The following is a 16497-nucleotide window of genomic DNA, read 5'->3' on the forward strand; positions in this document are numbered from 1 at the left end:
TCTTCTTCTTCTTCTTTTTTTTATATTCGCTAACATTTATTATAGAACAACATTTAATTTCCTTGCAGAGTAAACACATTCCTAGGAGACATTGTATGGCATACTATGTCTTCCAAAATTATATGTACAAATTGTGATTGATATGTTTCCACTCTAAAATTACCATTATGTGCATATAGTCTACACTGTTGTTGTAGAGAATTACCATAAGCATCAACCGGGGTCTTACTGATTTTGTACCTACCTTTTTATGGATTGATGACCAAGGAGTGTTGATGTTTTCTACTATAATTATAGATGTGTCTATTTTTCCATATAGTTATGTCAGTTTTTGCTTCATGTATTTTGTCTTTATGTATTTTAAAACTCTATAGGGGCATCTGGGTGGCTCAGTCAGTTGAGCATCTGACTCTTGATTTCGGCTCAGGTCATGATCTCATGGTTTATGAGATTGAGTCCTGTGTCAGGCTCTGTGCTGACATCGTAGAGCCTGCTTGAGATTCTCTGCCTCTCTCTCTGCCCCTCCCCCTCTTGCACCAGTTATTACCATTTTGCCTCATTTGCTTCATCATGCTCTGTCATATATACCTAATATTTTTTTCTGAAGCTTTTGAGAGTAAGTCTTAGGCTCATGCTCCTTTAATCATAAGCTCATGAGCGTGTTTATTTCTTTTTTTTTTTTTTATTTTTTTTTATTTTTTTTATTATTATTTTTTTTTATTTTTGGGACAGAGAGAGACAGAGCATGAACGGGGGAGGGGCACAGAGAGAGGGAGACACAGAATCGGAAACAGGCTCCAGGCTCCGAGCCATCAGCCCACAGCCTGACGCGGGGCTCGAACTCACGGACTGCGAGATCGTGACCTGGCTGAAGTCGGACGCTTAACCGACTGCGCCATCCAGGCGCCCCGAGCGTGTTTATTTCTTAAGAGTGAGGACATTCACTTACATAATCACAGATTAACAAAATCAGAAAATTTAACATTGGTACAATACTATTCTATAATCTCATTAAAATTTTTCCATTATAGAGATTATTTTTTTTCTGGTCAAGGATTCAGTGCAGGATCATGTATTACATTTAATTTTCATGGCTTTTTGATCTCCTTTAATCTGGAACAATTCCTTAGCCTTTCTTTGTCCTTGATGGCATGGATATTTTTACAGAGTAGAAGGCATTTCTTTTGTAGAACGTTCTTTAATTTTGTCTGATGTTTACTTATTATTTGTTCAAGATTATGCAGTGTTTTTTTGTTTGTTTTTTTTCATTTTGTAAAAATACTACATCAATGGTTTATCTTCTTTAAAATATCTCATCAAGAGGGGTATGATACCAGTTTGACGCATTACTGATGACATCAGGAGAAGCAGGCTCTGTCACCAGCAACAAGGACTGGGTGGGGGCTTCATGGCTTCCATTTCTTTAGCATTCATTAATTCAGCATTCAGTGGATATTTACTGAGTGCCTTTTGGCTTAGGTCCTGTACTAGGGTACAGTGGTGAAAGGATGTCATCTCTGTTTTCATGGAATTTGAAGTTTAGTGTGGGATAGACACAGTAAACAGGGAGTCACACGAATCAGTAATGCCACTGGTGCAGGTGACTAAAGCGAGAGTGTAGTGTCTGAGGAGGGTATGTGTAATAACACAGCTAAATCCAGAGTTGTGGTTGGACATGTGAGCATGAGGAAGAAGGCAGAGGCTTCCGTGTGGCAGCCCTGTTGGCTGCAAACAGACATTCCAGGGCGGAATGCTGGGGTGCCCTCCACTTTAGAGACAGATTTAACTGTTGTGAGTGGTAGTTTTCTGGTTTGCCAGGAGCAGGCTCAACCTAGGACAGACAGCTTAATCACAGGATGGTTTGGGAGATTAAATGATGGCAATTTAAGCAGTTTGGCGATAACTTTTTCTTTTCTTTTTTTCTGTCTCGCAGTTTTACTTTGAACTCAGAAGGGTATAGTAGAAGACCCGGTGGCCGTCGCCACAGCAAAGGCCCTTCAGAAAGTTCTTTAACCTGGAAGCCTCAGGAACAGGTTGTAACAGAGATGATTTCTGAAGAGGGTGGCAAGGGTCTGAGGCGTCCCCACTGTACTGTGGAGGAGGTAAGCCGTTTTAGCCTGATCTCTTTTAAAAAATATTTTATGAATTTTTAGGGGAATAAATAGTATGTGTACTGGAGTACAAAATTCAAAAGGTACGAAAAGGATGTAAATTTCCCAGTCTCCCTTTTAGTGCGCGGCCCCATCACCATGTCTGATGCTAAACAAGTAACCACTGATACTTCTGGAGGCTTCTATACGTATATAAGTCAGTTTTCAGATTCTTTTTCACTGTGGGACAGAAAAAGGAATCATGCTAGAAAGAGAGGAGATTGTATTCCTTTTTGCTGTTTGAATTATTTTAACTTGTTTCTTTCATAAGGTGTAATAACTGTGGCTAGTTAAGAGAAGTAAATGGTGAACACGTCTGCTTTTTCCTTCCCTTTTCAGGGTACTTAGCATGATGTCTTCATCAACAGTCTTCTTTTTACTTCCCTCTTGAAATCTTTGCTTATTCTAGGAAAATTTAGAATTATTCGTGTATCCATGGCATCTCTCAGGACCATCACCTAGTGCAATTTGCTGGATGGTTTTCTGAGCCACTTAGTTCAATTTGTCTAAGAATTACTTATTTGAGGCCCAGGTGTTGTGCTAGTTGTCAGCAATTCAATTCAAATTCAATTCAGTTCAATTCAAAAATTGAATAAAATGTTGCCCCCATCCTCTCGGAGCTTGTGCCTAACTAGGTGAATCAACAGAGGCAAGCAGAGGGAGGAAGGGATGGAAGTAGGCTTCAGTACCTCTTAGGTGAGAAGTCAGAGATGAGACTGAGCAAATATATATGAGGTGCACACAGGATATAGTCTAGAAATATTAGAAGGTAATATCAGCAAGGACATTTTCATTGGTTAAGTGTAATACAAAGCTAGAGAGAAGAGCCTGAGTCTCAGATTTCAGTCTTGGTCACTGACCAAGATACCCAGTGTGCGTAGGGGGAAGTTGATGACTTCAGTTTTGGGACATTGTTTAAAGTGCCTGTGAAATCGCAAGACCTGTCTGTAGACTCTTGGATATAGGTGATGGGAGTTATAAGAAGAAGGCAGGGTTAGAGACATGTTTCTGTATCTTCCGTGTATCGGTGTTCAATAAATCAAGGGAGAGATGACTCAGGGAGAGAATGTAGTGTGAGAAGAGATGACAGGCAGACTGCCTGTATTTGAGGGCAGGCAGAAGGAGAAATAACTGGCAGTGGAGACTAAGAAGATAAGAAGAAATCAGGAGTGTATAGTCTAGGAAGGCAAGGTGAGGTCAGCAGGGTGAGATGCCAGAGAGGGTGGTCGAGTAACCTGAGGGCTGAAGAAGTGTCTGCTGGGTCTGGCCATGGAAGTCATTGGTGACTTAGTGAGACCATATTCACTGTGGAAGCTGAATGTTCTAAATATGCAGGTTGGATTATTTCCGTTGAGTTTTTTTGTGGTTGACAAAAAACTGCTGTCAGAAACCTAGATGCCATCTGAGTCAAGCAGGTAACACAAATGAGTGAAGTGGGCTGGAGTGAATGGCCCATCTAAGGAGAATAGCCCTACACAGCTCCACAGTGCTGATTCAGTTTTTTGAAACAGGCCAGATGTTTGGATTTTTCTTTTCAGATTTATGAAGTTGGGAACTCAAAGAAATTTTAAAAATGCTGACAAATAAAACACGTTTGTGGGCGGCATTTGACCTCTTAGTTTCTGTTTAGGATGTAATGATAGGTTTAATGTTACAGTACTTAACTAACATGCTTTCTTTTACTTAGGGTGTTCAGAAAGAGGAAAGGGAGAAATACCGAAGGTTATTGGAGCGACTTAAAGAAGGTGGTCATGGAAACTCTGTTCCTTCTGTAACTTCAACTTATCACAGGTAGAAATGAGCTAACAAAATAAATGCTTTGCGAGACATCTTTTTCCTTATTTTTGGAGAGGGGATTGGTGAGAAGGGCTTTGTTGAAAAAAGAGGTTAGCTTTGAGAGAATTAGCCTTGTTCTATGCCTGAACGTTGTATCTAGTAATGAGACACACAGCAGTGGTTTTGCAAAACAGAATTTTCTGTCAGCTTTAGACTCTTTTGTTCACATGAACTCTTGAAACTCTGATATAGAAAAGTAGAATTACAGGTTGAAGTCAGGTTCTTACTGAGCAGAGAGGTTTTTCGAACACTCCAGCACACACATTTCCCACAATCTCTTGTCTTTCTCTGTCCCTTTCTCCCTCCTTCCCCTTTTCAGCCCAGTTCTCCCTCCCACCCCAGCTTCTCTGTCAGATATACACACAGTCCCAGTGGCATGTTAGTGAATGCATTTTTGCACAATTGGAAGTCCTCCACTTCCGAGACAAGATTCAAGTCACCCCAGGTCATAGAAAGTTTTCCTTATAAGGCTTCTTGTTTGTTAATTAAATATTCTAGTGCTTTGGGCAAATAGATGACAGTGGCAGAAGGAGCTGATGTCTGGCCTTATATTAGCCTGTAAAAAAGGGACAAAAAATATATGAGCTCAGGATTGAGGCACAGGTGATAATTCTAACAAGTGGTGTGAGAATACACGGTGGGGGTGGGGAAGATCCTGGAAATTATGTAACGGCAAGTTGAAGGTGAAAAAGTCACAGGACTGTCTAGCTTGTTGAATGTACAAATAGCAGAAGATTATTTGTCTAGGAATTTTAACTTTTGCTGTGAGCTTTTTTTTTTTAATTCTCTTAGGCAGAATGTTAATATTTTCTCCGTTTTGATTAGCCACTGTTGGAAGTAGCAGTATGCTTCCTGAGCTTTCGCTTTTGTCATGTTGGCAAAATCCTCAAACTATTTTGCCGTTTACAGTCCTGCTTTTATTGTATGGTTTCAGGGTCCATTTCATTATATCATTTAAAATTTTTCATCTTTTAACCTGAGTTTTACCACACTGAGATTTTTTTAGTCAGGGTGGTGCTGGGGATTGAGAACATCCAATTTTACAGAGAAACTGGAGGTTAGGTAACTTGGCTGAGGTATTAGAATCAGGATTACACTCCTTGTATCCAAGTCCCAGATGTTACTATGTTGCATCCTCTCATAATTTTGAAGTTACAGGGTAATCAATAACTCCTATTTCGAGAAGCTTGTCAGTCGGAGATCATGAATATTTATGGTGGACTTTCCTTTTGTATTTGACCTTCACTTTTTATGTTTCTAAGCTCTCAAAGAAGTCACATGGACACACTAAAGACCAAAGGCTGGGGGGAAGAGCAAAGTCACGGAGTCAAAACAACTCAGTTTGTTCCAAAACAGTGTGAGTTCCCAGATTTAGCCCTATCTCCATGTATTGACCTTAGTTCATGTGCATATGAAATTGAGAAATGATGTGCTAGTGAAAGATGGTGTACCAAACTTTAAAACATTGTCTGACCCAGGGCATTGACTTGGTCTTATTCAAAGTACAAGTACTTTAGTAAAAAAGCGATTTCAAGATGAAGTAGATTCATAAAATACCTCTTGATTGTTATTCTTAGCTTCTAACATAGCAAGTATTTTGTGAGCCTAGAGTTAGTTTCTTAATATTTATTTTGTTAATTTCTTCATATTTCTCCACTGGCTGTTCACTAACGGCACTAAATGATAAGTGAATGTCTTGATACTTTGGAAACTGCGTAAGTTGAAATTCTAGCTATATGGTTGGTTAAAGGAAACATTCAATCTTTTCTTTGTCATCTTCACAGATAGAGTTGTTGAAACAAGGGGACCTCTATGCTCAGTGAGAAGTGAGAAGAGGTACATGGTTCAGTTCATTCTAAGTTTTCTTTTGATGGATTATTTTCTTTGTAAGCTATTTTTATGAATAACTATGTCTAAAGACTTAGGAACTCTACTCAGCTCATATATGGGTACACGGGTAGCTATTGTGTCTAATGCCCACCCTAGCTCAGAGGGTGCTCTTCTCTTCTGGGCTTTAGGGGTTGGGAGATGCAGGCAGGTACTACTTGGATAAGAGTATGGTTGTGGGAGGCATCTTTAGGCATTAGCACCTCTAGTATAAGAACAGTGAAGGCAGTTCTGTGTGCCCTTAGTATTTTGGATGATAGTTCCTTGATAACAGAGTTTGGGGTAGACTATGGGCCATTGTCCAAATCTGGTCCACTTGCCTATTTTTTTAAGTAAAGTTTTATTGGAACACATTCATGCTAATTCATTTACATGTTGTCTGGCTGCTTTTAAGCTATGATGGAAGTTGAGAAAATGTGACAAAAATTCTAAGACTTGGGGCACCTGGCTGGCTCAGTGGTAAAGCATGTGGCTCTTGATCTTGGGGTCCTCAGAGTCGTGAGTTTGAGCCCTATGGTGGACATAGAGATTACTTAAAAAACCCACAAGACTTGCAAGGCCTAAAATATTTACTATCTGATCCTTTTTCAGAAACTTTGCTGACTGTTGGCTTAGAGGACTATATAAACTCAAGGCAGTTTTTATTTACAAATTATTAAGTCTTATTTCTAAAACTAGTGTATCATTTACAGGTTAAAATTAATCCAGTCTAGAGGTGCTTGGGTGGCTCAGTCGGCTAAGTGTCTGACTCTTGATTTCGGCTTAGGTCATGATCTCATGGTTTGTGGGTTTGAGCCCAGTGTCGTGCTCTGCGCTGACAGCATGGAACCTGCTTGGGATTCTCCCTCTCCCTCTTCCTCTGCCCCTTCCCCACTTATACTCTCTCTCTCTCTCAAAATAAATGAATAAACATTAAAAAGTATATATCCAGTCTACACTCTCCCAATTTTTTTCCTCAGGTGTTGTTCAAAGGGGAAAATTTCTGATACAGAGAGGACAGTTGGACTCAGACTTGAAAATGAAGGTGTAAGTGGAAACCCTAGTTCAATTTTATATCATTTTACTCTTTCAGCTGATTCACGTTAAAGTTTTGGTGCTCATGACAAGTAAGAAAGATGAAAAATATTACTTTGATTTCTAATTTTGTTGTTTTCTTTGAAAAAGCAGCAGGCATTGAAGATACACAACTTCTGGCTTCCTTCTGAATTCCTGGGGTTTTACCTCTGTATGGTAGCCACCTTTTTTTGTGAGAGAGACCAAGTTGCCTCCATCCCAACCCTTATCTGTGTTGCCTGGCTTCTTTTGGAGAATTTTTAAAAACCGTATGTGTCTAGGAAAAATAGGTTCAGGATTTCTTTTCAGAGTCAAGATCTCAGATTTATTTGAAAATATTAGCAGTCTTAGGCTTAATTGGATTTAATGTTTTTCTATGTAAGTATTGGAACAAAAAGTGTTCCAGTGATCTCCATACCAACACTAACATTTTAAACAATAGTAGTAGAGTGCTTTGCTAAACACTCTGTATCCAAAAGAAATACATTACTAAATTAAATGCGAGCTTGAAGTTTTAGATTACTTCACATTTTAGATACATGGAAATGCCAGAGTTTGGGACACTGATTTATGTGAAGTACCAGTTTAATCAAGTTTTTCTTCTCCCATTAGACTTTTTTTGTAAGAATTAGTCTGAAGGCTAAGTCATTCGTTAAGTTCTAGGTCTCAGAACTTCCCCATCCCCAGTAATTTGGAGCGAAGCCTTTTGTATTGAGTTAGCATTTATCACCTATGGAGCACAAACTGAAAGAAGAGAGGAACTAAGCCTGAGAGAGGAAAGAGAGGGAGCATATTTGGAACCTGGCTAAAAACTACGTCCTGCTGGGGCGCCTGGGTGGCTCAGTCGCTTAAGCATCCACCTTCAGCTCGGGTCATGATCTGGTGGTCCATAGGTTCGAGTCCCTCATTGGGCTCTGTGCGGACACCTCTGAGCCTGGAGCCTGTTTTGGATTCTGTGTCTCCCTCTCTCTCTGCCCCTCCCTGGCTCACACTCTGTCTCTTTCCCTCAAAAATAAATAAACATTAAAAACAAAACAAAACAAAACAAAACAAACAAAAGAACCCAACTATCTCTTGCTTCTATTCTTGCTGAACCTGAAGGCTTTGCTGCCCGGGAATGTGGGGAGGGGCCACCAGCTGCTAGTTTCCTAGGACCAGTATACCTGGCAGTCAGCTAGAGTGAAGAGTACAGGCTAAGCATGCTGAGACTAGTGTGGTCCTAGTCTGAAGCTCTATTTGTAACTCAGTTTCTTAATTTTAAAGGTCGGTCTACTAGATAACTGAAATTTAATATTAAACATTACATAGGGTCACAATATGGAAGGATATTGTCAGAGTTTCTGGAATGTTGGCAGAGTTCTATTTGTTGACCCAAATGGTGCTTACATAGGTGTTAATTTTACAAAAAATTAAGTGGTACATAAATGTACATTTTTCTATATGAGTAGTTATTTTTCTTAAAAGATGAAATAGAACAAGTTTACTTATTATAAAGATCATAATGCTTTATTCTGAGTGATGGGATTATGGGTCTTTTGGGTTTTTTTGCTTTTTTTAAACATTTCAGAATGTCCTATAACCGTCTTATTTTTCCACTGGCATAAGAGAGCTGAAAATACTTTCCTTGCTGCCTCCAGGGAAAGTGATGAGTGTTCTGTTTCATGGTTTGTAATTGAGGTGTCCTGTGAACCTTAGGTCTTGAACATTTTTTTGTTTCATCTCGCAGAGATAGATACACAAAATCTCCTTTACTTATTTGGGAGATTTGCTTTCTCTCTTCTTTCAGGATAATGGCACTGTTTTATGTTTCATATGTTATGTATATTTATATGTGTAAATATCAAACATGTCAATAGAACATAGAAACTTTTTTGATCAGAGGAGGGGACATCAACTGGAACCTGACCTATCCGAAGAGGTGTCGGCCCGACTCCGCCTGGGCAATGGGAGCAATGGCTTACTCAGGAGGAAAATGTCAATACTTGAGACAAAAGAAAAACATTGCTCGGGCAAAGAGAGGGATAAAAGGATGGATGATCTTCTTGAACTTACAGAGGTATTATTTCTTGTGTTGATCAGAGTAAGAGGTGTGTTTTTAAGTAGCCCCAGTTATTCAAGACTTGAACAAATGTTTTGTTTTGAGGCGTTTCTCCAGGCTAGGGATGAGTGTATGAAACAAATCAGGCCTAAGGGCTGTCCAGTCACTGGTTACATTGATCATTAGTGATCTGTGAAGGTGACCTAAAGGATCAGATTAATGTTCAGCAAATGTGAGCAGACATATGTGTCACATATCTCGGAATATAATGGGTTCTTTGTGGATTTTTTTCCCTAACCTTCAAATATTTTGGGTTACATAGCATGAGTTTAGCATTAGAAATGAGTTCATTGTATTTTTTAAAAGTGATTAGTGAAAAACTAAGGAAATGAAAATAGTTGTAAATTCTCATTTTAAAGGTGAGCCCACATTGTGGCTTATTTTCCAATGTTGTATTAGTAGGTGGTAGTCAGTCCTAAGCAGTGAGTACCTGTTGAGCACCTACTGTATATTGGACATGCAAGTGGAGAGATCCATAAAATAGCACAATTGTGTGTAGTGGGAGAAGCAGGACTTAAAATACTGGAACGAAAATAATTTCTATTCGGTTTATAGATTCAGTCTCAGTAGCTTGAATATGCGTTTATCTGTGTAATTCTTCAGAGTAAAGAAGCCATCTATTCAGTGAGGACTCAGTTGCTGGACCAGTGCCTTGTTTTCCAGTTTCTCCCTGTTTGCTTATTTCCTTCATTTCCAAACTGCATAGTATCATCTCTTACGGGTCCTAATTTTATTACTTTGCTATGTTTAAATAAAAGTTTAGTAGATAAATAAGGACAGTGTCAAAATACTTTAAGAGTATTGTGAAAGGAGCAAAGACTAGTAAGTTAGACACCCCTGGGTTCCAGGCTGGGGTCTTAATAACGGTGAACATGTAACCTAAGTCCTCTGAGCTTTACTTCTTATGTAAAATGGTGATAATACTTTCCCCACAAGCAGGGATTAATGATGTGCTTCAGCATCTGGTACCATGTTTGGCTCAGAGTGCTCAGTAAATGGTAGTGAGATAATTGAAATTATAAATATAAATGTTATTACCAAATTATTGTTTCCAGAAGCTAGTAATTGAACTAACAGTTTTTATAACCATTAGTAAATCTACTTTGTATTACAGAGATGAAAAGCTTTTTTAAATTTCAGACTTTTGAAATCTGACTGTTGGTTCTATTTAAAATATAACTTCTGGACTTTCTAATTCAGGACATGGAAAAGGAGATCAGTAATGCCCTAGGTCATGGCCCACAGGATGAGATCCTAAGTAGCGCTTTCAAGTTGCGAATCACTCGAGGAGATATACAGACCTTGAAGAACTATCATTGGCTCAATGATGAAGTAAGTTGTCTCTCCCTCCCCTCCCTGTTCTGTCATTATGCTTAACCGTTACTGTCCACAGCCAAAGTGATTTCTACCCAATTATAATAACACACTTTTAGTTTCATTTAAAACAGAAACACTTCATGGGGTGCCTGGGTGGCTCAGTTGGTTAAGTGTCCTACTTCGGCTCTGGTCATGATCTCACAGTTTGTGGTTTCGAGCCCTGCCTTGGGCTCTGTGCTGACAGCTCAGAGCCTGGAGCCTGCTTCAGATTCTGTGTCTCCCTCTCTGTCTCTGCCCCTTCCCTGCTCATGCTCTGTCTATCTTTCTCCCTCAAAAATAAATAAACATTAAAACAAAACAAAATGGGCACCTTGTCATGATCTCACAGTTTGTGAGTTTGAGCCCCACATCAGCACATCAGGCTGTGTGCTGACAGTGTGGAGCCTGCTTGTGATTCTCTCTGTCTGTCTGTCTCTCTGCCCCTCTCCTCCTCTCAAAACAATAAAAAAAAAATAAATAAAATAAAAAACAAACCAGAAACATTTCAAACCTTAAAATGGTAGTCAATTCTGATTGTTTGTTGCCTTTAATTAATAATGGTTTCCTCTTCTGCATCGGTGCTTTGTTTCATCCACCACTTCATTTACTGGTAGTTTTCAGTACATTTTTTTTTTTTTTTTTTACAGATTGATTTATTTGTTTTTAAGTAAACTCTATGACCAACATGGTGTTTAACTCACAACCCTGAGATCAAGAGTCAACATGCTCTATAGACTAAGCCAGCCAGGTGCCTGTTCAGTGGCATTTTGATAAACCTTGGGTGTAGCTGATGAGTTGAAGGAAGCAGCAAGTGATACTTCATTTTAGATGAATTCTTATTAGAGCCATTTTATCTTTTCAGTAATAAATAGATTGATCATTGTACATAAATGTATATGTAAAATGTCTTTTTTCTTTATTTGTGCGATAACTACAAAGATTTGCCTAATTGTCGTCTTGTATCCTTACATACTTAGCTAAAATGAGTTCTTACTTCTTGCATGTTTTCTAGCTTTCCTTTCCCTAACTCCCCAAAGTCCCTGCATTTTCTCCCTTTGCCTTCCTCCTCCTTATAAATGTTATATATTTATTATAGAACATTAGGAAAATACAGGAAAGGTAAAAGAAAAATATCATTCAAAAGTGCCACCAAAGGTAAACAAAATGTTAATGTTTAGGTGTATTTTCTTCCTGTTAATATTTTTATATATAGTAAAATTTATGAATAGTAAAATTCAGTTCTGTTTCATATTTTGCATATTATTGTGTGTGATATAGTTACATACACCTTTTCATTATTGCAGCCTTTCTCCTTGAGTTCCTTCCTGGTTCAAAAAGTACATGGTTCAAAAGTACAATTTCACTCCTTCTTAGTCCCTCCCATTTTGCCCTGATTATCTTTTATTTTCCATTTTCTGCAGTAAACAGCCCTTTCATCCCCATCTCTAGTACCTTCTTTTCTTGGACCTTCTTATCTCCAATTCATCCTAATTCAGTTAGGTAGAAATGTAGTTTGGGTAATGTACTTGCTGTGTTCTGATGTTTACTCCCTTGGTCATTAATTACAGGTCATTAATTTTTACATGAATCTTCTGGTGGAAAGAAACAAAAAACAAGGGTATCCAGCACTTCATGCATTCAGTACTTTTTTCTATCCCAAATTAAAGTCTGGTGGTTACCAAGCAGTGAAAAGATGGACCAAAGGGGTCAATCTCTTTGAACAGGAACTTATTCTGGTGCCTATTCATCGGAAGGTACATTGGAGCCTGGTGGTAAGTTGAGAGGGGTAATTGTTGGAGTTTATATAATGGCTGTGTTCCCTTCCCTCCCCTTCCTTCCCCTTCCTTCCCCTTCCCTCCCCTCCTCTCTTCTTGTAAATGTTTATATATTGGGGTGCCTGGATGGTTCAGTTGGTCAAGCATTCCACTCTTGATTTGGGCTCAGGTCATGATTGAGCCCCATGTCAGGCTCTGTGCTGATAGTGCGGAGCTTGCTTGGCATTCTGTCTCTCCCTGTCTCTCTGCCCCCCACTCCCACTATCTCTCTTGAAATAAACTTTAAAACAAAAAATAAATAAATAATAAATGTTTATTTACTTATTTTTGAGTGAGAGAATCCCAAGAGGCTCTATGCTGTCAGCACAGAGCCTGATGTGGGGCTGGAACCCACAAACCATGAGATCTTGACCTGAGCTGAAACCGAGAGTCAAACGCTTAACTGATTGAGCCACCCAGGCACCTCTGTAATAGCTGTTTCCTTGGATAATGAAGTCTACCCTTTTCTGTCCAGTTAAAGTCCAGTAGTACATATAAAGTGTACTCTGTAGAGTCCTTTTTTGCTCTTGAGTTGAACAGCTTAGAAAACTAGATGGCATACAGGAAGACAGGAAAGGGTTTTAGTAACACATATGTGCTCTTTATTTGATTTCCTTACTTTTGTTTATAAGAAGGTACAGATTTATTATAGAAAAGTACAGATATAAAGCAAAAAGCAAAAAAAAAAAAAAAAATCTCTTCACTTTGAGAAGACCACTAATGTTTTGGTAAATTTCTAGGCTTTTCTCCAGGAATTGAAATATATAACTTTATAGAAATGAAGCTCATATCATCTGTGATATTTTATAAAAAATGTGTCTTAGACATCCATTTATGTTGAATGTGTATTGACTTTTTAAAAGAGGCTTTATTTTTAGAAATAAAATTCTCCTGTTGTGGTTAAGATGTTTCTGGATGTTGTAATTTTCCATTATAGGTGATAGACCTACGAAAAAGGTGTCTCAAATATCTGGATTCTATGGGACAAAAGGGCCACAGGATCTGTGAGATTCTCCTGTAAGTAAAGGCTAAAAAACTTCACTGTTGGGTCATTATGCTCTTGTTAGGTGGTCTATCTTCTATCCAATCCTAGGAGGCTCTGTTGGGTGACGGTCTAATGTTAAGTGAAGGCTATCTTCTCGGTTATTCAGGAATTGACTTGAATTCATCTTCTTGTCGAAAAAGAACCTAATATCTGATCTTAACTGAGAAGTTTTATTTAGTAGCATCATTAGAAACAAGTTTATCATGTGTTATAATATAAAATATATCTTATTAGAATCCTGTGATTTGAATTAGGTTTCTTTGGGATTGATACATTCTTCTGAATGTTCTAAAGAACTGTAAGCTATGGAGTCTTTTTTTTTATTATTATTTTTTATTTTAGAGAGAGAGAGCACGAGTGAGGGAGAGGGGCAGAGGGAGAAAGAGAGAGAGTCTTAAGCAGGCTCCATGCTCAGCTTGGAGCCCAATGGGGACTTGATCCCATGACCTTGGGACCATGACCTGAGTTGGAATCAAGAGTCAGACACTCAGCTGACTGAGCCACCCAGGCACCCCTAGCTACAGAGTCTTATTTCTCTGATTCTTAAACCCAGTCATGTCCCTGCTTTCCATGATGGTTGGGTTCATCTCAGAACCAAGAGGTAACTTTTAAATTCAAGCATATGGATATGGTTTGTAGGCAACTATTTCAAACAGTAATTGCTAGAAACCTGCCTTTAAACCATAGCCACTTATTAGCTGTGTAACGTGCTGACATGATTTTCACAGTGAGGAAGTAGTTCACTAAGAGCAGTCTATTTGGAACCCCTTTGGCTCACCAGACACAAATGGGGGTTCTTGTTTGTAATTTTAGTAAAGATACTTGGATAATTTTCATAAGGATACTTAAGTAAGGAGCCTTTTAAATGAACGACAAGGAAATTTGTTATTAACAACAGTTCAATTCTCTCTTTTTCAATATTATTTTAATGTAAAAGATCCTTTATTTATAGGTATTTATCTTGAATAGAAAGTTTAAACAGAAGAGAAAAAAGATTTTAAAAAATCAGAAGATACACCAAATTGTTTATAAAGCAGTTATTTCCTCCTAGTCTGTTTTGTTTAGGATGTATATAAAATGTGCACACATACGTACATGTGCACATACACATGTGTAATATCACATACATAGAAATGTTCTCACTGAAATCATACAGCAAAGTAAGCTGCTGTTACAGTTACAAAAAAGTTACAAAAAAATCATACTTCTGTTACATTCACTCTTCTTCTTTCTCTGCCCCCCCCCCCCCACCTCCTATGGGTATCCGAGTTCCTCTCCCTTTCCTGATGCTCCTGGTTCAGCTTTTCTGAACTTTTTTTGTATTATTAGTTCCCCTGCCCAGAGAAAAATTTAATTCCTCCATGGCAAGACAAAATAGTGCTAAGGAATAAGACTTTTTGTTTTGTTGGGTTTAGAGGGCTACAAACCATTGAAATATGTAAGATTTTTGCTTTCCCAGAACCAATTTCTACAGCTTGGGGCTGGTAATGCTCCCACTGAGAGTGCATGCCCTAGCAAACCCATGCTGGTTTACTTTACATGCAGCTTAGGGTGAGAACCCAGATGCCTGGGTTGAATTTGATGACCCTTGGGAGATCTGGATAAAATTAAATCACTCTTTTTTTTTTTTTTTTGTAAATAGTTTTTTTTTGTTTATTTTGAGAGAGAGAGTGCACACGTGCACGCAAGAAGGGGAGGAGCAGAGAAGGAGAGACAGAATCTCAGTCAGGCTCTGCACCGTTAGCGCAGAGCCTGATGTGGGGCTTGAACCCCCGAACCACAAGGTCATGACCTGAGTTGAGATCAGGAATCAGATGCTTAACCAACTATGCCACCCAGGTGCCCCTTAAATCACTCTTAATACTTAAGTATATATCTCTTAGGAACAAGGAAGTTTCCTTACATAATCACAATGTCATTATCATACTTAAGAACATTAGCAATCGGTCATATGTAACATATGGTTCATGTTCTGGTTTCTTCAGGTATGTTTTATAGTTTTTTCCAAATCCAGGAAGCCAGTCAGGTTCACATATGGACTTAATGTCTTTTTAGTCTAATTTAAAATAGTCTTCCTTTTTTTGTTTTTCATGGCAATGACATTTTTTTTTTGTTTTTTTCTTTTTGTTTTGAGTCTAGCCCCGTTGTTTTTAATCTATTTATTTATAATTGAAGTACAGTTGACACATAATGGTACATTAGTTTTAGGTGTATAGCTTAGTGATTTGACATCTCTATAGCTATGCTGTGCTTACCACAAGTATATAGGTACCTTCTGTTTTATCTTTCTGTTTAACTTCCAGCATAGGTAACATACAGTGTTTTATTAATTTCAGGTGTGCACTACAGCCAACCTAGTGATTCGACAATTATAGAACATTATTTGTGCACATCACGATACGTGTCCTCTTAATCCCCTTCACCTGCTTCACCCATCCCCCACCACATTTTATGTCTATTGTTAAGTGAGAAAAAGCGAGTTGTAAAATGAAGTCCTTTTAAAAATAGGATAAAGTGTATGTTTTTACATTGTGTGTTAGGGGTGGAGAGCTAGAAGAATACACAGCAAACTATTAATAGTAATTACTTCTGGAGTGGCTATTATAGGGTCTTTTGCATATGACATTTTACAGGTTTTAATTTTCTAAAGCATGTACAGTTTTTATAAGGGAAAACTTCAATTTAAAAACCGGAAGCAATCACATTTTTAAAAAAGCTAATGGAGATGGATTTGTGAATAGCATGTCTGTTAACATCGTTTGTAATGTCCTTTGTAATCGGAATGGTAAGTCTCCACAGGCATTCATCAATATATTCCTTCTTTGTTGTTTTTTTAGTCAGTATTTACAGGATGAAAGTAAGACCAAAAGAAATATTGATCTAAATCTTTTAGAGTGGACCCACTACAGCATGAAGCCACATGTAAGTAATGATCCGTCTGTATCTGAAGTGCTTTCTTGCATTTAGTGACAGAGGCCTGTTAGTAGACTTGGCTTCCTCCCTCCCCTCACTCACTCATACCCTTAGGCATGCATTCTCCTGAAGTGTACTCTTAAGAATTATTACCTACTTCTAAATCTTTAGAAAGGCAAGATTTTACTAAGATGTCTGCTTCTCAGCCTTTATTTCTTGTTTAAGTTGTAAACGTTAACTGCATGCTAGCATGTTTCTCAGAAAAGCGAATAGGTTAAAGTCAGCCACTTTTCTTGTTTGGTGCTAATGAAGGTTTAAAGTTCTTGTTACTTCTCTGAGAATTTT

The 16497-nt window shown here is 38.3% G+C and overlaps 1 protein-coding gene across 7 annotated transcripts in view; it reads left to right on the forward strand.

Moving 5' to 3' along the window:
* SENP2 (SUMO specific peptidase 2) overlaps positions 1 to 16497 on the forward strand; it is a 31765-nt gene that overhangs the window by 10888 nt on the left and 4380 nt on the right. For 6 of the 7 annotated variants that reach the window (XM_058730742.1, XM_058730745.1, XM_058730748.1 and 3 more), the window contains exons 6-15: positions 1934 to 2102; positions 3838 to 3941; positions 5249 to 5343; positions 5771 to 5822; positions 6833 to 6899; positions 8806 to 8982; positions 10225 to 10356; positions 11949 to 12152; positions 13132 to 13211; positions 16077 to 16161. In XM_058730742.1, coding sequence (XP_058586725.1) covers positions 1934 to 2102; positions 3838 to 3941; positions 5249 to 5343; positions 5771 to 5822; positions 6833 to 6899; positions 8806 to 8982; positions 10225 to 10356; positions 11949 to 12152; positions 13132 to 13211; positions 16077 to 16161 — 1165 coding nt within the window. The remainder of the gene's footprint in view (positions 1 to 1933; positions 2103 to 3837; positions 3942 to 5248; positions 5344 to 5770; positions 5823 to 6832; positions 6900 to 8805; positions 8983 to 10224; positions 10357 to 11948; positions 12153 to 13131; positions 13212 to 16076; positions 16162 to 16497) is intronic. The other variant, XM_058730746.1, reaches the window with a different exon arrangement.

Source organism: Neofelis nebulosa, chromosome 5 (assembly GCF_028018385.1).
Source record: "Neofelis nebulosa isolate mNeoNeb1 chromosome 5, mNeoNeb1.pri, whole genome shotgun sequence".
Taxonomy (NCBI): domain Eukaryota; kingdom Metazoa; phylum Chordata; class Mammalia; order Carnivora; family Felidae; genus Neofelis; species Neofelis nebulosa.